This window comes from Cricetulus griseus (genome assembly GCF_003668045.3).
Source record: "Cricetulus griseus strain 17A/GY chromosome 1 unlocalized genomic scaffold, alternate assembly CriGri-PICRH-1.0 chr1_0, whole genome shotgun sequence".
Taxonomy (NCBI): domain Eukaryota; kingdom Metazoa; phylum Chordata; class Mammalia; order Rodentia; family Cricetidae; genus Cricetulus; species Cricetulus griseus.
This window is the reverse complement of record NW_023276806.1, coordinates 140,823,153-140,847,862: the sequence shown is the minus strand read 5'-3', so window position 1 is coordinate 140,847,862 and position 24,710 is coordinate 140,823,153. Positions and strand designations below refer to the sequence as shown.

The 24,710-nt window shown below is 39.9% G+C and overlaps 1 protein-coding gene across 1 annotated transcript; it reads right to left on the bottom strand.

The window, feature by feature from the left end:
• Positions 1-24,552, bottom strand: Rab21 (RAB21, member RAS oncogene family). The gene is made up of 7 exons (XM_027392392.2): positions 24,199-24,552; positions 11,113-11,172; positions 10,226-10,333; positions 8,748-8,811; positions 6,886-6,940; positions 6,288-6,376; positions 1-3,450 (listed from the first exon to the last, which is right to left on the bottom strand). The coding sequence occupies exons 1-7, from the start codon at positions 24,346-24,348 to the stop codon at positions 3,308-3,310; spliced, it is 669 nt and encodes a 222-aa protein (XP_027248193.1). The 5' UTR covers positions 24,349-24,552; the 3' UTR covers positions 1-3,307.
• Positions 24,553-24,710: the final 158 nt, after the last annotated feature.

Here is a 24,710-nt window from a genome sequence, read left to right as displayed (position 1 = left end):
TGTAGCTCAGTATCAGCTTTAATTATGAAAACCCGGACAATGCATTTTATAATTTAAAAAAGTATGTAAAGTCTCTTTATAATACATGATTGTGAGCTTCCTATTGGTCACCCTTTCCTGGAGAATTTCAAGATTCAAAATGGCCACAGGACGTAAAAAGATAATTTGGAAGTTAAAGGAACAAATCAAACCACATCAAGAGATAATATAATTACCTTTGCAAATGCCACCTACATTATCTGCAAATAAATAATGAAGGTCCATTGTGTAGAAGGCTGATGACATTTATAAAACAGAAAATTATAAACTATATACTAAAAGACATAAACAGTATCACAGTCTATTTTAAATGCTCTAATTATTTGGCACATAATTGTGTATCTTGCCTTATCGAGAAACTATCCCATGATAAAAGCAATGTATTATCAAAATGAAGATAAACATTGTTGGATTAGAGTTTTATACATATGTGACGTCTATCCTATCTCCTTCTGGACTTTATCTTTTATTACTGGAAACCAAAAGAAAAAAACTTAAAAAAAATCATTGTTTTCTAACACCAAAGAAAAATAATAATTTAGGGCTAGTATGAAAAAAAGATTTCAATACAGTAACAATCATAATCTTAGGGTATTCTTAAGAGACACCCCAAACACAATAAGTATGTGTATTTCATATAACAACATATTTTCTTTTCAGATTACTGCTCATCCCCAACTGTTGCAGAAGACATTTTTAAAAACACCCTTCCATAACCATAAAGCAAAACAAACAGCAAGCTACTCATTACAAAAATGGTGACTGTATACATTAACATAATAATGAAATTAATGACTATCTTAAACTAGCTTTAGGTTATGTGACCTGTATATACTTTTGGAGAGTCATTTAGCATCTAATACACACCACTATGCCACCTTTGCCTTTTCCTAACAGCACAAGTTATTAGGATAGGAACACAGATAGACCAGAAGAAGGCAGGACCAAGAACACTTTGCTGGCCTTAGTCTATCATTGCTTTATCTTTCTCTTCCACAGGCATTCAGCTGACTGATTCTTTTCTTTCCCCTCACTCCACTTAAGGTCCTTCATGCCTTGGAGCACAGCAGGTGTACTGTATTACGTGTCTGTTATTCAGTTAGCATGGATCATAACTTTAAAGAGAGAGAGAATGAGATGTGTGAGGTGGAAACAGTACAGAGGATAGTTTCTAACCCAGGAATAATTACCTCCAAGTCCAGAGCAGAGGCTCCTGTATGGACTTGATACTACTGACAGTGAAAAACTCAAGCACAGCCCTCCAATGATCAAGTTTAACTTGTTTTAATTTCATCTCTAGTTTAAAAAAAAATAGTATTCTACTCAGGCGAGGAACGTATATTTCCTGTCTACAACAGTAGGATTGGCAGCAGTCTTTACTCTTGAAAAAGCCAGAGCATAGGAACAAATTTTCCAAAGACTTGTGGTTTCTGCTGCCCCTTCTACCCCTGCATAAACACCAACTCCACAGGGAACCCAGGAAGGGCACAGCACAACCAGTCTGCAATGGGACACAGCTGTAGCTCATTTTCTTGACTTTTCATTTCTGACCATCTTCAGGCACACAGCAAAGAGTCAGTGTTTTGCATCTGTCAAGGTCGCTAAGTAAATAATCTAAAGAGAGGGCTCAGAGAACACAATGCTAAATCCCTACTATTTAGATGGTAAGGTGTCAAGTCATTCAACTTCCCACCTATTTGGGAAGGTTTAATCTACTCCTAAGAACATGGTAGTATTCACTCAGTGACCATCACATTTTCGTGTCTTCAGAAATGCTTACTAATTGCATTACTATACTCTAATTCTTAGAAGAAGTAAATCCAGGACCATTCCATCTTATCTTACACACAACATTTACTAGTTTTCCAAGCATGACAGAAATGGGAAAATATATATATTAGAACAATTTATGTTAATTTCTACAATCTGTCTCTTCTTCGAGCAGTGCCTGATTCTTTTTTAAATGAACAAATTTCAGTCCAATGCTAAAGAAAAAAAAATTCAATATGGGAGTAGTTACAAGACAAACAAGAATATGATTTTATAATAAATCTTTCCAGTGTTGTTGTAACTGCATTACAAAATGCTTCTTCCCATAGAAACTGAGATAACTCTTAGAAATACAACTTTCTAAATTCATTTCTGAGAATGACCGATTAAACATCCTCATAAGGGATCCAGAAGTTGCTTCAGAGGCATAAATTACCACTCAACATCCTACATAAATAAGCCTTGGTCAGTGGCTACTACCTGGGACCCCTCTTCTCAGACCAGTGAATCCATTTCATGGAAAGCCCTACAGGAAACTCAAATTGTTGCAGAAGTGAAACTTGGCAAGCTCCACTCAAATTCTTCTAAGGTAACTGTTCTAAAACAAAATTGGCAGAAGAAATCTTGTTTAATAATAATAAAAAGGCAAATGCTGCTTTTTGATCACTGGGACTTACAGAGGCCAAAAAAAAAAAAAAAAAAAAAAAAAGCAAAGAAAAAAAATAAGAGGAAAAAAGTGACAACAGTAATAATTCAAGTAAAGTATGTGTAACTTTAAACACGCCACTGTCACGTTAAGACAAAGTGAAAGAGGGTGATCACTGTAACAGAGTCAAAAAGCTTAGGGATCGTCACCAACAGCTAATTCACTTTACAGTCACCAATAAGACAATTGTATATGTTTTTGCACCTTGCGCTTGTAAAAGCAGATAAAATATTTAATATGTAATTTACAATGTATTTTACCAGCTCAGCATACAGGATGTTTATAGATTATATCAAAGTAGTAGACAGTTAGGGGCCTGTGCAAACCCTGCAAAAATAGAACTTCAGGTATCTGCTAATCAAAAACAAAAACAAAAACAGTATGCTGTTTAGAAGTGATACAATTCAAACTACCACAAAATACAAAGGACTGCAAAAATGTATACCATTCCAACATCATATATAAGTTATTAAATAAAGATCTGATTTAAAAGAATATAAATGAAGCCTTTAAGTAGGTCTTTTCTACATGCATATTATTCCTCATTAAAGAAAAAAATATGTAAAAAGGCCATTGGTAATTGCTTTGTTAACATTTGTAGAAAATGCCAATTCTCTGGTCACAAACTCCACTAAGTTTAGCACTTAAGGTCTCTTCAGTGTTATAAACGTAATTTAAAATACTGTTAATTCTAACTCCATTGGTAAAATGACGTGACTTGGAATATGGCAGTCTTCATGTTGAGGGCAATGATCCACAGTTCTGTTTTGTTTGAGTTTCACACGTGAGCAGTTATCCAGAAGAACAGCACCCTCCACTACCGCTCTGAGCTTGAGGTTCATCGTCGATGATCTGCACACCTCGACGAGCAGGTCCAGCTTGGCTAGCGCCATTGCCTTTCGCCCTCTCATCCACTTGTGCTGTCTCTATCATTCCTGAAAGCAGAAAGCATACATGAGTACCAGCCCACAGTCTTTGAAGTTTTCTCTTTCTGCAATTTCAATATTCTGCTGTGATAGCTATTCCTGACTTTCAATCAACAGACATGGTACATAATCTCTTGTGGTAGGAATAACTTGAACTTTAGCCTATTTCTGATGTGTTTGAAAAATCTCAAGATTATACTTCGAGTACACAGTATGTATAACAGGTGTTATACTTTCTCTATTCTGGTTTTAAACCTGTTGTCTTGAGTTGACATAGTATTCATTAACTTTGGGGCACAGGACTTATTTTAGAAAACAGTATTGGGAGACTGGAGAGATGGCTCAGTGGTTAGTAGAGCATACTGCTCTTGCAAGTCCCACATCTGGAAACTAACAACTCCTCTGGTTTCCTTTAACACTCATGTGTGCGCGCGCACACACGTAATTAAAAATTATATATACTAAAGCAAATGGTATTTGAAAGAGTAAGAAGAACTTAAGGGGTGGAGAGAGGTTCAGCAGTTAAGGGTGCTTGTTCCAAAATCCTAAGGACTGGAGTTTGGATTCTAGCACCCATGAAAAGGAGGCAGATATCCCAACAGAAGCCTACTGGCTTTGAGGGGACAGAGACAGGAGGATGGCTGGGGCTTGCTGTTTCTAGCTGGTTTCTATGCAGTTGCAGGTTCAGAGAGAGATTCCTGACTACAAAGACAAGGGCAGAGAATGACAGGAAAGAGGACATCCATTGCCTCTTCTGTCTCCTTTTGCATGCACACACACAGACACACACAAAAAGCATCTTAAAAAAATAAAACGATGAATGAGCTTCACAGACAATTGAAGTAACGTATATACACATATCTATATGTGTAAAGAGAAATAATCATGTGCGTGGTACATAGTATAAAACTACGTGAATTGTAGTACATGTAGTAATTCCAGTACTCAGAAGACAAAGGCATGTAGATTTCTGTGAGTTCCAGGCCAGATAGAGTTACATGGTTAGAAACAAACAAAACAACACATCAAAACCCACATGAATCCTGACAGTGAACAGTTGGATGCTGGGAGCATGTGCCTGTAATCCCATTACTAGGGAGGTACTGGCAGTAGGATCAGGAATTCAGAGACTGTCTCTGTTACATAGAGTGTAAGGCTGATCAAAGTGAGATTCCATCTCACAGAAGGGGGACAAAGAGAGAGGAATTTTTGTGAGTTTGGCTTAGACAGAGATTTCCTATATAAGACAAGTCACAAATTCCTAAAAAACAAAAACAAGCAACAACAACCTGACAAATTGAGCCTTATTAAAAAGTAAAACATCTTCTTTTTGAAAAACAGTTTACAAGAATGAAAACCAAGACACTGAGTGAGAGGTAACTTTTGCTAAACACTTAATCAACAAGATGAAGGAAGGTGAGAAAGGGAGTCTCTAAAACGATACAAGTTTTAAAGTCTGTCTGTCCAGGGGACAGCTATTAAGAACAGTTCTCAAGCTGGGGTGTGCCAGGCATTGTAGTGAGATGAAATATCCTGCTTCTCCTTATTCAGTCTTTTAAGTTTTCCACGTCTCGGTATGTTTTAGAATGTATGAAATGGATTTATATTAGTATTTTATATGTTAACAGGACTTTAAAATGAACATGTGGAGAATATTCGTAAGGCATGAGATTTATCCCAAATCTTCTATTTGAAATAACATCTAAGAACTTTAAGTATCAATATTTGGGTGCTTGTAGAAATGTGAACTTCAGGCCATAACAAACCTACATCAAAATGTGTTTTACACAGACCTACACATGGCTGTACACACCAACGGTTACACACTGCACTTGTTCTCAGACCTAGTGTGCATGGGAGGCCTTAGCACCAGCTTTGCCTCCTCCAGACATCTGATTCAGTAGGTCTGGGATGGAAGGTGCATCTCTAGTCATCTCAATCAACGCTAATACTGCTGACTAGAAGGAGACCTCATTATTCTAAAGGAATTATGACTTCAGAGTCTTAAATAAAATTTATCATAGTTTGTGTACAGATACTTTTTCTTTATAGAGAGCAAAACTAGTTCCATCAAATCATCAGAAGAGGCCCACAAATGGAAATACTGCAATTGGACACTCACTCACTGTGCTCCATAGACTAGCATTCACCTAAATGTAAGCACTGCAGTGGCAACATGAGAAAAGAAGTTCAGGTTATATTTATAAAGAAATTTGTTTTTCTCTCTCCAAGAAAACCTTCTAGCAAGAAAATTTCTAACATATGAAAATGGAGAAAAAGAGCCTAATAAAAGCCCATCCTCTCATTTTACCCACATTCTACGTGTCTTACCACTATTTTGAATCAAGTCCCAGACATTTTACTCATGGTTTACTTTAATATGCATCTCTAAAAGAGAACTTTTAAAAGTGTAACCACATCATAATGACTCCTAAACAGACCAACCTTTATTTATTTATTTATTTATTTGTTTATTTAATTTGTTTTTTTTTTTTTTTCCGTGGCAGAATTTCTCTGTGGCTTTGGAGGCTGTCCTGGAACTAGCTCTTGTAGACCAGGCTGGTCTCAAACTTGAAGAGATCCGCCTGCCTCTGTCTCCCTGTGCTGGGATTAAAGGTGTACGCCACCAATGCCCGGCTAATTCCTGCTTTCATTGCAGAAATTGGCAAATATCATTCCAGAAAAATTAACAAAGTATTTTTTTTTTTTCTGAGGCAGGGTCTGGAGCTTGTTTTGTGGACTAGGGTAATCTCAAACTCAGAGATCCGCCTGCTCTGCCTCTTGGCTAGAAACATTAACAACAGTTGTAAAAGCCATTTGTAAACTACTAAGGAGGGTACACATACTTTTACAGAGGTCAAGGAAGAGTTCCTCAATTCCTTTGTTTTGTTTAGCAGAAGTATGATAATGTTTTGCTCCCACAGAATCTGCATACCTTAAAAAAGAAAAAAAGTATTGTCAGTCATTGACATAAAGCCCTGGAAGCTTTCTACAATAGCAATTTTAATGACTAAATTTATCTTTATTGACTTACTAACTTACCCAATCTTCATTACAGAAAGATTTTTTAGGTATTTCTCTACATACTGAACCAAATTTAGAAAGGGGGGGGACAGGATTGGAAATTTTTATACACTAATTTGGAACTGAAATACTTTAAAAGTTTTTGTGATCTCCTGCCATTTAATCTTGATAGCTTTCTTTCCTACCAGTCTTTCATTTTTAGTGAAATCAAAAGAGAAACGGAGAAATATCTTACTCTTGCCAGGTGACCAGCACTTCGAAGTGCAAACAGATTCCTGAGAACAAGAGTTCAGTCCACCAAGAATGAACTGTAGGAGGTTTGTGTACACACTCTGAGGGGTTTATGCCAGCTAACTGTCAAAGCCCACAGTAAGCTGTTGTCACTGGGGAGCAATGGGAATGGGGAAGCATGACACTTACGACTCTGCTTCTTGGATAGAAACATGTCTCTCCTTTTCCAAGTCTATTTTATTACCTAATGTGAAAAAAGGAAACACCGATCTTAATACTGATTTATTTTTAATAAAATTAGACAATTCTAAATACATAGTTGTGACTAATTATTTGAAAACAGGAATTCCCATCAGATTTCTAAATGTCTTAATCCCAAAGATGTGAGGGCTGTTCATGCTCATCAGGCCTGCATCTCACCCTCCTGCAACAGTTCAGTGTAGACACGATTTAACTTTCAGCCTGTCAGAGGAAAGTAATCTCTCTTCCAAAGAGAAGAGTGAAGGGTCTCTACTAAGTACAGTGAACTATATATACATGGGGTTTTTGTTTGTTTGTTTGTTTTGGTTTTTGAGACAGGGTTTCTCTGTGTAGCTTTGCAGGCTATCCTGGCACTCGCTCTGGAGACCAGGCTGGCCTCAAACTCCGCCTGCTTCTGCCTCCCGAGTGCTTGGATTAAAGGCGTGCACCACTAACGCCCTGCTACACATGGTTTTAAAAAGTCTCTGTTCCCTAATCGGCTTAAAGCCCATCAATAATTAAGTATAATTACTGGTTACTAAAACATAGCAAGCTTGCCTCATGGGCACTGAAAGGGAACTATTTTCCTTGATGACATGAACTAATCAAAGGAAAATTTTTAATGTATGAATTTTTAAACTGCTCCACCACAGACACTATGGACATTGTTTATGAAACAATTTTAGTGACCTTACAGAACTCAATATATGGGTCATGTAGATTTGAAATTACTGTAAATGAATTTAGTCTTTCTTATACAAAGGAGTTAAGCCAAGGTTTTCTTAAAAAGCAAGCAGAACCAAAATCAAGATACTTCAGAAAAACAGACTCTTTATTGAGTACTGGACAGAAGTTCAGATGACCTGGGTGGATACAGGGTCAGAAAAACAACAAATTGCTGGGGGGGGGGGCGCTAAGGAAGCACCCTTTAAACAAATGGTTTTATTTCTTCTGTTTTAACATTTAGACAGAATAAGTAAACCTTATAAAGTAATAAGCAAAGCACCCAATGAGATGAAATGTTTATCACCAACAAGTCAAGAGGTGCTATATATTGAAGACCTCAAATAATCTAAGCACTTAATTGCTGGCAGCTTCAACAAACTATTTGTCTTCATTACCCAAGGAAGAGATTATGAGGTAAACACCAAAGTCAGTGAGCTCCAACCAACTCAGCAATGAACCCTAGTCTCTGAACAGACATGCTCAGCTACAAGTACTACATTCATTTCACTTTCTACATTATAGTCTGTCAATAAAAATTCAACCCAATAAATAGCCAGTATACTGAACAGTAATCAGATAAAGCAAGCTGCTTATTCCACAAATGCAAGCAGCACTACCTGGTGTCAGGTGTCTCCTATAAAACTTCATTACAGAGCTGGAGAGATGGCTCAGTGGTTAAAAGGGCATACTGCTCTTCCAGAGGACCCTTTTGAGAATCATGAACTACCTGTATCCTTGAAGTCAAAACTGTTCTAAATAAATAAAAAAAAAAGTGTACAAATAAGTGTACACTTAAGAATACTGGCTTATTAAAGCGGTTCATATACTCTTCCTTTTTCTTTTTTTTAAAGAACTAAAACTTCTGGTGAAAAGGCAAAAGTTGAGGCAAGCCTGGGACCCTCACTGGTTCCTAGGGTTATTCCTTGAAATACAAGGCTTGAGTCTGCTGAAAAAGTCAACCCCAACTCTAAAAGAGAAATACTAAAATGTCATAATTTTTCATTTCTGCTATCTCTTTTAAAAAGATTTGTTTTGTCTTTATCAGGAGACAAAGGGCTTTAAAATAAACTAGTAGTCATACTTACCAACTATACACAAACAGATTTCATTTCCCAACATTTTCCGTAGCTCTTTGACCCAGTTTTTTACCTGTGTACACAAAAAAGCAAACATAACAGCAAATCCTATTGGAATTAGTTCCACAACACCTAAAATCTAAGGGTATATCAAAATACAACTCTAATAACAAATTTTTATAAATTTTCCTTACATCCAAGCAAAGCTTTTGCAAGAACAAAACTGTCAAGTCCAGATCTGGTATTAAGATACTTGTAACACAGTCACTTTGGACTTAGAAGGTATGACCCTAGTCTTTTTGATCAAACCCTAATTGATTCCTAATAGATACTTCTATGTTATAGACTTAAAAAAATAAAAAAGTATGTGGGTACTAGAAAAGTCTTTTTGTTATAAGGCCAGCCATGTATAATATGTGACCATTTAGCAAAATCCCTGTCCTCTACCAAGTAAAGCCAGCATCATTCTCCCATGGTGTCAGCTAAGTATGTCTCCAGATTTTTATCATTCCATGGTGTGAACCTTTGGCATAGGATAACTGGACACTGGGGAAGAAGTTCAGCCCTGATACAGGTAGACATAAACAGGAATTAACAATACTAATCTTTTAAATATTATAATTCGATAATGGGTTCACAATCAAACAGCATGCTAAGGAACAAACCAGGATACTTGCTTTCACTTCTTGTGAAATTTAATTTATATGCAATCAAGTCTCACAAAAAGAATATATACTTTGCGCCGGGCATTGGTAGCACACGCCTTTAATCCCAGTGCTCAGGAGGCAGAGGCAGGCAGATCTCTGTGAGTTGAAGGCCAGTCTGATCTACAGAGCGAGTTCTAGGACAATCTCCCAAGCAATACAGAAAAACCCCGTCTCAAAAAAACAAAAACAAAACAAACACACATACACACACATAATCTCACTTTGCATAAAAAACTATACTTTAAAAATATTCATTCATTCATTCATTCATTCATTCATTCATTATTATGTATACAGTGTTCTGCCCAGGCCAGGAGAGGGCACCAGGTCACATTACAGATGGTTGTGAGTCACCATGTGGTTGCTGGGAATTGAACTCAGGGCCTCTGGAAGAGCAGCTAGCACTCTTAACCTCTGAGCCATCTCTCCAGCCCCCAAAACTACACATTTTTAAGTTGAACTGTGCACCTGGACCCATGACAAGAATGTTTTGCACTGCTATTCTCTACAAGAATGCAAAGGAACTGTCTTGATTAATCCTTATAAAAGCAAAGATAATTATTTTCATCTTATAATAAGCCACAACTTTCTCAGTATATCTCAATATGTAAATAAATGTACATCTTCAATATGACTACATATTGATAACTAATAGTCACCATTTATGCTCATTTATGTTTGCTTTACTGTTTAAAAACTAGTCATCGGTGAATGCAGACACCAAACAAACAAAAAACCCAGAGTGGTTTTTTGTAATTAAGTCATCTCCCCAAAAAATACCTTCTGAAAGGAATCTTCATCCGTTATATCATAAACTAAAATAGCTCCATTCGAATCTCGGTAGTAAATTGGACCCAATGCATGGAATCTCTCTTGACCTGCTGTATCCTAATAAAGAACAAATGCTTATTAGAGCAAAAGTAAGCATATGGCTGCTATTTTAACTACAATGAACTTTTAATTAATTGGAAAGCAGGGCATATAGTCAAATATAATTCCAAAAACTATTAAAAGAATCAAAACAAGTTACAGAAAAACCAAATGTTTAAATGTCATGTATGCTTTACTGTTGTACTCTTTCTCCTTAGCTCTCCCCACCCCACTAAAAGACCAGCTCAATCACCACTCCATGGTTAAAGTAGGGGGATCTGTCCCGCCCCTAAACAGAGGAACTTTGTAATGCAGAAGAGACAGAAGAGGGCACACTCAAGATCAGGACTACTTGCTAACTCATGCCTGATCTCCACTAGCTACTCCTGGCATATGCCAGAAAGAGAATGCAGGCAGGCTGCCCCATCAACTCTCCTTTTTGCAACTGAAAAAATCCTAACAGCAATATTTAGATAGAAAGCTGTACTCCAAATAGAATTCTACCTAGATTTTTAAGGAACTTTTTAATTAAGGAAAATGCCTTTGGCTAACTAGCAAATTCATTTACTTTTAAAAAAATAAATTCTAACATCCAAATTTCTGTTCCCCAAGTCCTTTAATTAGAATATTTCTGAAGCCAGGCATAGTGGTACACACCTTTAATCTCAGCACTTGAGAGGCAAAGATAGGTGGATCTGTGAGTTTGAGGCCAGCCTGGTCTCCACGGGATAGCTACAGCTTCATAGTGAGACCCTGTCTCAAAACAAACAACAAACAGACTATTTCTGAATACTTACCCATATGGCAAGGTTTACTCTTTTTCCACCAATATTTAACTTCTTTGTTAAGAAAGATGCCTAAAATAAGAGAAATACATGTTAAACAAAGTTTCATTTAAAATTATATCCTTCACCCTAACCACGAATGAATGAACGAATGAATCATCTTCATATCAAACTTAGGTTGTCAAAAGAAAAGGCAATCACTGAATTTTCAATTTATGGCCAACTATTAATTTCATTAAAGACAAAATAGTCATACTCTAAGAAAAATCTATTTGTTTTATGAAAATGTTATCAAAACTATAAGAAAATATAAGAAAAGCAGCAGATGTCACTTGGTGGTAGATGAACAGTAAAATCACTGGGAGATGGCTCAGTGGGTAAAGCACTTCTCAAGCACATGTGAAAACCTGGCACGATGACCTGAATTCTCCTTCCCAGAGCCCACTTAAACATATGCACAGGAGAAGCACGCATGTCTACAATCAAGGCACACCTAAGGTAACATGGGATGCACAAACAGGAAAATCCCAGCCCCTCTGTGTAGCTAGCCTGGCCTACACAGTAAATACCAACAAAATATCATCTCAAAATGTGGTAAAGTCAAGGGCTGACACCCAAAGTTGTCCTCCAACTCCCACACATACATTGTACTACATACATGCATGCACACACCATAAACAAACACATATTCTAAAATAAATTTTGAAACAGGGTCTCACTGGGCAGCCCTAGCTGACCTAGAAATCACCATGTGGACCAGGCTAGCCTTTAACTCAGAGAGATCCTCCTTCTCTGCCTCCCAAATGCTGGAAATTTAAGACACACACACATTTTAAAAAATAATAAAATACCCATAAATACACCGAAGCAAACAAACAAACAAAAACTGGTGCCTGTTTTTTTTATGCTTTTTTTCCTTCCTGTATATGCAACATTTTTTTCCTAAAGCATTTATCTATTTACTGACTAAAAAGAGTATGTAGAGTCGGGCACTCGGGAGGCAGGGCAGGCGAATTCTTTGAGTTCGAAGCCAGAATGGTCTACGAAGCAAGTGCCAGGACAGGCTCCAAAGCTACACAGAGAAACCCTGTCTGGGAAAAAAAAAAAAAAAAAATTATATATATATATATATATGATTCCGAATATAGCCAACATTGCTGAAAATGGTTCTGTGCCTGTTTACCATGTATCTCTGTCACAGAAATGAAAGGACATGGCTCCAAGCTTTCCAGGGGAGCTTAGTCCACTAGAGAATGCATGTACACAGAATACATTTTTGTTATACTGACGGATACAGAAGATCCTGTCAAGTACACTATAAGGGGCATGCTGGGAAAGAAAGTTCAGTGCTTGCCTGGGTGAGTTAAGGTAGTGAATGATCTCTCCATTAGGTGTAGTTGGAATTTTTCCTAACCATAAACAAAGCCACTGAAGCCTAAAACAAATGAAGTCACCCTCAGGGGATCTCCAAGTTGGTATAGTTAATGCCAGAGTGCGACCACATAAATGAGGAAGGGCTAAATCAAAAGATCCTAGGACTGTGGCTCAGAGTGCTCTTGGCAAATCAAAGAGTTTATACCACCAAGGTGGGCAACCTGAGACCACCTGTAATTTTTTTTAAGCTATGACGGGCCTGGAAGACGGCTAGTGATTAAGAGCACTTTGTGCTTGCAGAAGACCCACGTGCAGATCACAACCACCTGTAACTCTCAGTCTAAGGGATATGGCACCAGGAATGCAGGTGGTACACAGATATACATGTGAATAAAAAACCCAAACACATAAATAAATCTTAAAATTAAAAGAAAACCCCCAGGAGTATGAACTTTATCTTGTAAACCTTTACTTTTTCTCTTTCTCTCTTGAGACAAAGCCTCACCTATTCCAGGCTGGCCTCAAACTCACTATGTAGACAAGAATGACCTTGAACTCCTGGTCCTCCTGCCTCTATCTCCCATGTGCTGAGATTACATGTATGCAACAATCACCTTGGCTTATGCAGTGCTAATTATCAAACCTCAGATTTCAAGCACAGGGCATGCACTCTACCAAATGAACCACATCCTAATCCCTCTCCCCTTGTAGGTCTTAATAAAACCTGTCCCCAAAATACTAGAAACCCACCCCACCCCCCACCCCCCCCCGCAACACACACACATACACACGTCAGGGATATTTGGAAAATGATATATAATGCTTTCTGAATATTCATAATATGTCAAAAGGAAGGCTGGCTAACTGCTTTTACACAAGCATTCCCCTAAATCATTTGTCTCACTCCTGAGTTTCTTCTATATAGAATTAAATAACTTCTTCCCTCAGGAAGTTTCTATTTATACTAGGAAGCACCTTTGAGAAAGAGCACTGAGGGCATGGAGAATCACTAAGGGATAAGACCTGGGAAACGCATTAATCTTTTAAGAGAATGACTGTGGGATTGGAGGCTGGATTGAGGACAGGACCAGAATGGAAAACAGAACTCTACTACAAAGTTAAAGACAAAACCAAAAACTCAGACGATGAAGCTGTAGGACAGAATGAAGACTAAATGAAGACAAACAGGCTGTGGGAGCACATGCCTATAATCTCGGTTCTTAAGAGGGCTGAGGCAGGAGGATAAATTCAAAGTCAGCCTGGTCACACAGTGAGAGCCTGACTTAAATAGAACAACTTATCAAACAGGAAATATACCCAGAGTCCAGAATTAGTTGACATGTTTTTAAAAGGAAGAGACCAGAGTTCTGAAACATGGCAAAGCAGTCACATGCAAGTTTATCTACAGAGAGAAAATTGCAGAAGGCAAGATGGTGAGCATGGCAAATTTATGCCAAGGAGAAGAAATGTGTATTCCAAGTGTGCTAGGGCACACCGAGGAAAATCTGTACTCAGGAAAGCCTGTGAATTCACCGACTGAGGTGTCCATAGTGGCAGAGCTCTGGGAAACATAGGAATAGATGTCTCCAAGGGACAAGCTATAGTACTGCAGATAGTTTAAGTGAAATGAAACATAGATTGTATTAAAAAGAACAACAAAAAAAAATACACTGAAATGGCAAAGTATCGAAACTTAGAAAATGAGGCCACTAATTAAAATAAATCAATAAAAGATGTCCCCCACTTTGTAGCACAGAATCTAAGAAAGTGATTTTTAATTTGAATCTCACTTTGCTTCTTACTAGCTATATAATTTACTTGAATTCAACACTTCTCAATATGGTTTAAATATCAGTGCCTTGTAAAAGAAATCCAAACTGAGTCCTAGCCAAATTCTGTGATTTTTCAAAAATGTATCTAAAACTAAACTGATTGATCTTCCCTGCAAACTTTGTTTTGCAACTTCAACATTTTGTCTCCAAGTCTTTAAGCTTAATCCCCCAGCCACCAGCCCCAGTGTGCGCATGTGTACATGTGTGTGCACATGTGTGCATGTTTAAAGACAGGGTCTTACCATACTGCACAGGGTGGTATTGATTTCTAACATTATTTGCTCCTTTTGTCTTAAGTTTCCTCAGAGGCTGTGACTACAGGCTCACACCACCGTGCCCAGCTATCTCTAAGGTTTAGAATCTTTGACTCACCTTCCTCCGTTCCAGTCAATACCCCGCCCTGAAACTTCCCAAGTCTAGTCTTCATATTTTCTGTGGAGCTCTACAACACCTTGGCCTCACAGCAAGTCCTTTGATCTCCCCATATACTATGACATTACCCTACATGTAAAATTATCTCCCCCATGTCTCCGTATAAGATTCACGTATTTCAAAAAAAAAAAAAAAAAAAAAAATTCACGTATTTCACACTGGATCTCTCTAGTCTGTACTTTCTGGGAACCTAAGCTGTAGCACCTGGAATATTCTGTCTTGCACTGTAACTTATTTTTTCAGGATATAAGAATTCTACTAACTAGGTTACATTTTTTATTCAGTCTTTTTAGACTAAATTAAAAATAGGCAATATTTTTTTTTAAAAAAGGCAGTATTTTAATAGCTTTCCAAACTATTAACTTATTTAATTCTCAAAACATGCTTCGAGTCAGGGATAATTACTACACAAATATTTAGTCATGGAAATTAAGACCCAAGGAGACTGTCTTACCCAAGGTCCACAAGTACCAAGTGCAAGCTATAATCTAGACAGTCTATGAACAACTTATAGCCAGCAGACTTTGGTACCTCCTAGACATGCCCAGGAAATCTGGAGGAGCTATAACACAATTTATGTAAGAAATGCGTTTCTAAAAGTTTCTTTATAAACTGACTTTAATTTTTTTTTTAATTTAAAAGTTTTAGTTATCTTTCTTTCCTTTTTTTTTTTTTTTTTTTTTTTTTTGAGATCGTTTCTCTTTGTAGCCCTGACTGTCCTGGAACTCACTCTGTAGACCAGGCTGGCCTTGAACTCACAGAGATCCATCTGCCTCTGCCTCCTCAGTGCTGGGATTAAAGGCATGGACCACCATGCCTGGCAAATTGAAAAGTTGTTTTTTTTTTTTTTTAATTTATTTTTACTGTGTGTACACATGATGTGTGTGGGCAGGTAAACCATGGCCTGAGTACCTTTACATGGCACCCATACAAAGGGGTCCTAGGGATTAAATTCAGGTTGTCAGGGTTATGTAGCAAGTGCCTCTAGCTGCTGAGTCACCTCACCAAACCATGAACTAAATTATCTTAATTCACATAGGAGATGCACTTGTAAAGCATATTTATTACCAGAGTAACCTTTTCCCCTTCGAGTTAGGCCCCACTGTGGAAAGATTTCTTCTGCAATATAAAAGTCATCTCATTTTACCACACGAGAGGTTTTCAATATTTTATATATCTTTTTAAGAGTAAACACTGTTTTTCAAAATACAATTATAGTGCCAGATGATGGTGGCACACGCCTTTAGTCCCAGCACTTAGGAGGCAGAGACCAGCAAGGCTCTAACGATACACAGAGAAACCTTGTGGGGGGAAGGGGGATACAATTATAGCTTTAATGTAACATCAGAATAGCAGCAAATTATCAAAGGCCTGACTTGTGTCTGTCTGAATTAGCTCCACAAAAGCTCCACTTAACTTGCCCAGATCATTAAAACACCCTTTGAGGTTGTAAAATACTAGGGTAGCATATTTCTTCGTTCTGTTATATGGTAGCAAAGGTAAGAGGACGCCATCATGGATTTAGGAATCAGCTTATGCTTAGAACAATTCCTTTCAATAATTCCAGGGGATTATACATGCTGGCAACTCCTCTATAAACCACCAGTACCATCTGCCAGAACAGGGAGGAGGATTCAACAGTAGCAACTCAGAAGGTTCTAGGCCTGAGGGTGGGGCTTACAGACCTTGTGAAAGCTCTGTGCTTTCAAGTTTTCACTTAATGCTTGCAGCATCCCTGTTTTACAGTTATAAATTTGAGATTTACAGAAAAACAGTGACTCACCAAGGTCAGATAATTAAGGTGAATTCGGCAATGGGTGGAATCCTGTCTGACTCCATATCACCTTTCCCATTGCACAAAGCTGTCTAGCCAAGAGAATACCTGGCCGTCCTCCATTTGGACAACAAGTATTCCTGGACACCAATTCACCTCTCCAGATCCTCTCAGGGTAGGAAGAACGTAGCAAAGATCAAAGTAATGGCCTATTTCCACCCTCTTCCTCCATATTCCATGCCTCTTCTAATCCCAACTGTTTCACCTTCTGAACTTTGGGGTACTAAACATTAACGGTTTTATTATTAACTCACATTGTTCCATTTACCTACTGCCTATTACCACTCATCCCAATCCCAGTGGATAAAGAAAAACACATGGACTACTGGGGAGCGGGGGCGTGTGTGTGTGGGGGTAATGAAAGGAACAAATAAAATGTCAAATGAAAATCTTCCTATTAACTTGTCAATCAATGTTCAGTTCTTTACTATGTTCACTGTCTTCTGGAAAGCCTTTCACTAAGCATAAACAGTCTGTTGAAAACTCAAGATCAATCAATCCTTTTCTACCTGCTGACTGTGTTGCACACAGAACTAGTCACATTATTTTGCTAATCCCTAATACAGCCTCAGTATAAACTATCTATTACCACTCCCAGACTTGAGACAGGACAGAATTCAAACAAGTAATTTATATAATTATCCTTCTGTAGCAAGAGAATAAACATTACTTATCAGAAAAGTGACCTGGGTTCTTCAGTATTTTTAGTCTTTTGGGGGGGGAGGAATTTTAGTACCTGCTTGGTCTCAGAAACGAGGGACAAATCACATATAGCAGATTAAGAGTGCCTGAGCTTTCACAGGGAATGTCAGTTATTTCTGTAGCATATCAAGGCACAGACCTTCAGGAAGCTGAAGCAGGACTGCAAATTTGAGGTTGGCCTTGACGACATAGCAAAACAACAGAAGGGTGTACAAACAAGTATTAAAAAAAGTAAAACCTAAGAAGCAGATTTAAAACACAAAACAGAAAATGACAGATATGAAACCCTTTTATGCTTGGAATTTCAGATCACAGGTCAGAAGAAACTTTAAAAATAGACTATTTTATTTTATGTGTATAAGGGTTTTGCCTGCATGTGTGCACACACTTCACATGTGTGTGGTACCCTTGGAGGTGAGAGGAGGTTGTCAGAGCCCCTGGAATGAGCTACAGATGGTTATGAACCATCAGTGGGTGCTGGGAACTGAAGCAGAGCTCTCTGAAGAGCAGCCAGTGTTCTCATATCTCTAGCTTTAAAAACAAAACAAACAAACAAAAGTCAACCTGGGCATGGTGGCACACCTTTAATAATCCCAGCATTCAGGAGGCCGAACCAGGACAACCATGAGTTAGAGGCCTGTATGGATTACTATTTGAGATATTGCCTCACGAATGAATGAATGAATGAATGAATGAATGAATGAATGAATGAATGCCCAATCTTCCATGGCCTTCATGGAGTTAGTAGTAAACTATGGAGGAGGTAATAAATTTAAATACTGTAGCTATTGTATATATGCAATGGATTAGCTAGCTAAAAACAGCCACATGGTATTCAGAGTTACTTAAAACTTTCACACATTCAAAGCAATCTCAGAAACAGGAAAAGCAAAGTTCCTGGATGAGAGACTATGATACAAAGCAGAAAACTGCAGAACCTAAAGGCCACATTTACTGAAGAGGTGAAAGTATAGTTAAGAAATAATCCTTGGCTTAACAAAAGCAACACACCACTTTTCTTTGTGGGACAATGGAAACCTAATCTAAGTCTTGTTTGTCCCAGTTGCTGAACTGTCAGATGGGGTCTCCAAGGAGCCAAGATACCAACCAGCATTACATTCCTAGTCAAAAGCCAGGAACCTAATACAAACTTTGGGGTAGACAGGTGGAATTCCATGGTTATACCTCAAAGGGGAGGATGAAGACTCTCATAAATATAAACATTGTTCCTTTTTACAGAGATGAGTTAAAAGTGATAGAAGTCACTTAAATTGGAGTGCATAATCTTCGATAAGCACCTTGCGTGATGACACACAGGGTACAGCTGAAGAAAAGGAAATGGTCACCCAGGACTGCAGATAGAAAGATTACACACACAAAGACAGAAGCAATCCCCAGGGAAACGGTAATTACCTCGGAAATGGCGAAATCCTTTCAAAAGGAGAGAAAGCTGCTCAGTGGTGCAGCACCTTCTCATCTTTATGCCGCCAGCTAGTACAATGTTTAGCACACAGTAGGTACATATAAGAACATCTCAGCTGACAAGACAGCTCCGGAGGTAAAGCACATGCTGTTGCCTGATGGCCTGAGTTTGGTTCCCAGAACCCACTGTGGAAGGAGAAACTGATTCCTGAAAGTTGTACTCTGACCTTCAATGGGCACAGGCATGTCCACACATTCGAGCACGCACACAACTTTAAATGCTTGAATTTAATTCCTCAGAGTCAATAGCATCATCTTAATATATTCCATAAGGAAAAAAAAAAAACCTGTAACTTCATTACCCAATTTCTTTCTTGTCTGACTCAAATCAATTAACACACACACACACACACACACACACACACACACACACACACACACACACACACACCCCCCACACACACCACACACACCTTTAAAAAGGTAGAGAGAGGAAGACACCCAAAATTAATGTCTGGCCTCTATAGCATGTACAAACATGCACACCCTGCCCCCAAAATAGAAACACAAACACAGTGTGCTGAAAGCTGCTTGTGGTGGCACACATCTCCATCTCAGCATTCTAGAGGTTGAGACAGGAAGATTATGAGTTCAAAGACCGCCTGGGTACAGAATGAGGCCGATGCCCCCCCCACACACACACACATAAAACTTTTTAATTAATGTTGTCATTGAGAAACAGTCTATAGTCCAGGTTGGCCTCAGTCTCTCAATGCAGTTGAGGATGGCCTTGAATTTCTGATCACCACCCTTCCCTGTGCTACAGGATTACAGCCCTGTAGCACATGTTTGATTTATATTGGGATAACCCTAACCTCTGAAAGTGTGTGTGTGTGTGTGTGTGTGTGTGTGTGTGTGTGTGAGAGAGAGAGAGAGAGAGAGAGAGAGAGACAGAGACAGAGAGAGAGAGAGAGAGAGAGAGAGAGAGAGAGAGAGAAAGAGAAAGCACCTCATTAGAGAGAGAGAGAGAGAGGAAGCGCCTCATTCTGTAACCAGGCTGTCTCATAATCTTCCTGTCTCAACCTTTTCTGACCAAGTTATTAATAAAGCAACACAGATTAAGAAATATGGTATTCTTTCAACAGCATGTAACATTCAACATTTATTAAACAAACATGTACCAGGGATGGGGTGATAACTCAGTACAGCCCTGGTCTGAGCCCAGAACCAAACAGTGTTTAAGATACTGTGTTAGGAACTTCATATGTGATGGCTGTCTGTCAAGTAATTCATGTTAAGAGACTTATACGAAGGGAGCATACCATTTTATAGGTGGGACAGTTTATTGCCACGACCATTCTATAACTCAGTCTAACTTCAAAGTCCTATTATTTCTTTCTACCTTATCATACGACTTCCTGATAGAACTGGGTGCTGCTCAAATACAGTGCAATTTGTTATCTACATCTGACAAGGAAGGATCTCATGACAAGCCTTAAAGGCAAGAGTAATGTACCGAGGGCAAAAAAAATAGAATATCAGTGCTGAAAGAACAGTTGAAACTTCACTAAAGGACTTGTGTCTACTATATGTAGAAGGAAAACTCCATTACCAACTGATTCCCACTCAAGGGGAAGAGAAAGATATTCTGGGGAAAATCCACTCCTAAGACACTGCATGGCTAAAGTAAACCACCTCTCTGGCCATGCATCACCACGCTTTGTGTGCCCCCCTCACTCTTCCTTTTCAAAGTCTTTATGAACTGAAGAGAACATCGAAGGCATCTTTTTTGTTTGTTTTTGAGGCAGGGTTTCTCTGTGTAGCCCTGGCTGTCCTGGAACTCACTCTGTAGACCAGGCTGGCCTCAAACTCACAGAGATCCACCTGCCTCTGCCTCCCAAGTGCTGCAATTAGAGATGTGCACTACCACTATCTGGCTCACTGAAGGTACTCCTACCAAATCCCCAGGTGAGAAAATTTAAAAAGCAGCTAATCTAGACTGTAGGTTCCACATCTTAATTTTTGCAGAACACAGTACAGAACACTGGCCTAAAAGGGCCCAAACAATGTTGTGGGGTGGGGATGGGGGTATAAAAAAAATCAAGACTTAAAGGATAGAAGTTAACAGGTGCATCTGTCTACTTCCTAACCATAGATGCAATGTGATCAGCTGCTTCCTCAAGTTCTGATACACCATGTCCCCTGCCATGACTGTACCATCAAACTATGAACTAAATCCCCATCCTTAAAAAACAGTAAAGTAAAATAAAAATTGACAAGCTTTAAGGACTGGTGTAAATCAAAGCCAACTTTTAACAGGCCCAGCATACTGGGGGGAAAGGCTTTATTACAGAGTCACCAAACAGAGAATCTGAAGGATATGCTTTTCTTGAAGCAATTAAGATAGACACTTAGCTGACAGCCAACCCAGTGTTAATCAATGCCAGAACTAGCCCAAAGGCTCACAGAAGAAGGGGAAGTGACAACCTGTCCCTACCCCTCTGTTCAGGCCAAGCCAGCCTAGAATCACAACCAATTCTACAGCTCAAAGCATCTCAGAGAAAAGGAGGACATCATCAGGCAGCAGTGTGGACTCCTGTTGTAATCCCAGCTACTCTGGAGAAGAGACAGAAGGAGCGTGAGCTTCAGGTCAGTTTAAGCAACAACAAAAGATGTGTCAGAAATAAAGAAAGGAAGAGTGCATTGATACCAAAATAGTGAAGAGGATGGATTGTAAATGCCACTAGAGATCCAATTAAAGGACCGGAGCTGTTTACCTAAGAAGACAAGACTCAAGAGGTCATGATATCCATCTCTAACTACCTCAAGGAATGTCATATGAGAACAAGATTCAGAGGGCAGAACTAAGACTAAAGCAGATTCTGGCTCTCCAGAGAGACACAAAAGGACACGGAACACCTCCAGGCATAGTTAGCTTTCAATTTTCAATGGTATCAGTTCATTTTACCTTTAAGTGAACCCAGTGCCTTGGGCATGTTAAGCAAACACTCTACCACTCAGCTGTATGCCCAGCCTGTGACCTCCAAGATGTTTAAACTGAGGTTTGGGGTGGCTCAACAAATGACAGAACAGTGAATCACTACTATCCATGGTTCCTGTCAGTCCTGAAATTTTTTTAAATGTTTCTGGTACACTTTTCAAAACACTGAAGTGGTTTGAAAACAAAGTACTTTAAAGGATACTTTAAACACTGTACTTTAAACACAAAGTACTTTAAAAGGATAAGTAGTTTGTGGCATTATTCCTCTCCTACCTTCTGACGCACAACCTCCTCCTTTTGGAAAATAAAACAACACAAGGTTGTGTCTTATAGATGTCATAAGTCAAACTTCTCTGGGACATAGTGTTGATTTGAAAGATAAGCTGAATTGCCACCCACAAGGAAGGGATGAGAGTGTTGTTTCCTTGCATTAGTATACAATAAAACCTTCAATTCTGTATTGTAATTCAGAATCTGTTTCCAATGAGTTATATAAAAATCTAAGCTTGGGGGTGGGGGGAGACTGGAGAGATGACTCCGTGGTTAAGAGCACTGGCTGCCCTTCCGGAGGACCAGAGTTCAATTCCCAGCACCCACATAGCAGCTCACAACTGTCTGTAACTCCAGTTCCAGGGGATCGGACACCCTCACACCAATGCACATAAAATAAAAAATTAAATAAATTATTAAAAAAAATTTAAGCTGTGATTCTATTGGCACTGAGACCACCACCACTTCACCTTTCCTGTGTGGTTCACAGTGGCTCCTTCCACATAGCTAAAATCTGTCATTGCTTTAGCTCTGAGGCTATCTTGGAAATATATAATCTAAATGCAATTTCTTCTTTTGTTGTTTATCTGTTTGAGACAGGGTCTCACTGGGTAGCTCCAACTGGCCTATACTTGTTTTGCAGACCCTCACAGTGATTTGCTTGCACTGCCTCCTGAGTGCTGGGATTAAAGATGTGTGCCCCAACTCTGGACTCCAAAGAGGAAATTTTTAGGTTGGAGAGCTCAATTACTTTTTCAATTAGGATTTCAACTGTAATAATTTTCTCCTTTCTCTTACACTGAGGAAAAGGAAAGTGTAAAATAAAGTTTACTGCTCTCCAGAGGCAGATGCACCACAGCTGCTCAAAACCTAAAGTCAGGCCTGAGCATGGGCTCCGCTGTATCATTAACGTGGGCCTTATCACCTGACATTCCCTTCTTCAGACACTATGCTTTATATAGAATTGAAAACAGAGGAGTAAAAATAAAATGTGGGATCAGAACCAGGGCATCTTTGTAAACTCTACACTCAGTAGTTTAATAATAGCACCCAACGTCAAAGTGTCACACCCATTAGTTTACGCATCCCAGTAGCATCCCTGTTCTAGCACACTTCACAATTACTAATTAAGATCTATTGTACAAGTGGGGGTAGTAATAATAGTGTGTTTACACCATTTCAGGTCCTAAGTGCTTGTCGGTATCTACCTTGACAACCCGGTGTGCTCCTGTATAATCATTATGGCTGTCATAGCAGGAGAAGCCTAGGGATACACAGGTTAAGCAATTTACCCAGTATGGCTATAGAAATAAATGGAGGTAGCATGTGAATCCAGAGGACTGAACTCAAGTCTTCTGGACAATTAACCTGGATCAAACCAGATTAATAGATAAATTTCTCCTAACACGTGCAACCTGTTTTGGGGTTTTTGTTTGTTTGTTTAAGAGAACAGGGAGACTACAGTTCTTTCTACCACCAGGCTTCACTCTCAATTACACTGTAACACTCTTCCAGTTTAACTGTAGAGGAAAGCCAATCTTTTATGACAGTCAAGAAAATGTGTAGCAGCAGTGCTTCGGGTTTTAGTTTGAAAACTAATCGCTGGCCAATACACAACATGATGCTTCAACGTGGGTAGATGAACCTCACAGAATAAGCGACCCACAGGTCAGCCTCAAGAAGGCTGCAATGAAACTGCGTAACCAGCACCAGCAAGCGGTCGTTTTAAGGAAAAACAAACAAAAAAACCCTTCCAGAGATGGTTTTTGTTTTTTTTAAATCACTCCATTTACTTGAAAAACAGGACAAAATGGAACTTGCATAAACACTTAGTCATCAGGACGCTCTGAAGTTACAAACCACCTCGTTCGCCAATTCGAATCCGAAGCTAAGTTCCTACTTCAAGGGAAGAAAAGGGGCTGACACTCAAAAGAGTAGAGAGTGAAAACACCTGGTGCCCCGGCGGAAGCGCCTCGAAGGGGGAAAACGAGCCCACAGCCGGGGACTCCCCAACCTGCACAGCCTCACTGGGTACTGGGGACTTTTCCGGGTCCTTCCCCTCCCTTGTCCTTCCCCCGGTAGTCGGTCTTGACATCTACAGGCTGCCGGGACCCCGCGCGTCCCAGAGGCAATTGGGAAAGGCAATGGGGAGAAGAAGGCGGGGTGACAGGCCAGAGGCCGGGGAGAGGAGAGGGCGCGGGTCCCCAGCCCGGCGTCCCCGGGGTCTGCACCTGCAGGGTGGTGATGTGCTTGTCGTTGAACTTGTTCTCGCAGTAGCGCAGTACCAGCGACGTCTTCCCCACGCAGCCTTCCCCGAGCAGCACCACCTTGAAGGAGTAGGCTCGGCCCGCCGCCCCGCCGCCGCCGCCGGCCGCAGCCATCCCGCCGCTGCCCCGCCGCCCGAGCCCAGCGCCGCGCCGAGCCCAGCACCGCCGCCCGGGGCCCGGCTCTTCACGTCCCCGCCGAGCCCGGTGCCCGCCGCGTCCTCCGCGGCCGAGACCCGAGAGGCCCGGGAGAAAGTCCCAGAATGATGAAGGGTCCTGGCCACCACGTCAGGCACCCGAGGATAGGGAAGCACTGCCTCTCCTCCCTCTAATGGCGTCTCCTTCCTCCTACGTCACACTCCGCGTCACGTGGCCGCGGTGGGCGGAGTCGGCGGCGGGCCAGCCTGGGCCTGTTCCGGCGTCCGCAGCGATGGGCTCGGTGCTCCGGGAAGCTGGCGGTGGGGAGGAGTTGGTCTCTG

Bases quoted from the DNA above. Each gene is read 5' to 3' on its own strand.
- Rab21 (XM_027392392.2), bottom strand. From the start codon at position 24,348: ATGGCTGCGGCCGGCGGCGGCGGCGGGGCGGCGGGCCGAGCCTACTCC. The intron at 8,812-10,225 runs GTATTTTTTGGG...TTGTGTACACAG, and splicing joins ATGAAGATTCCTTTCAGAAG to GTAAAAAACTGGGTCAAAGA. The intron at 3,451-6,287 runs GTATGTGTACCC...TTCTGCTTTCAG, and splicing joins CTTCCTTGACCTCTGTAAAA to GAATGATAGAGACAGCACAA.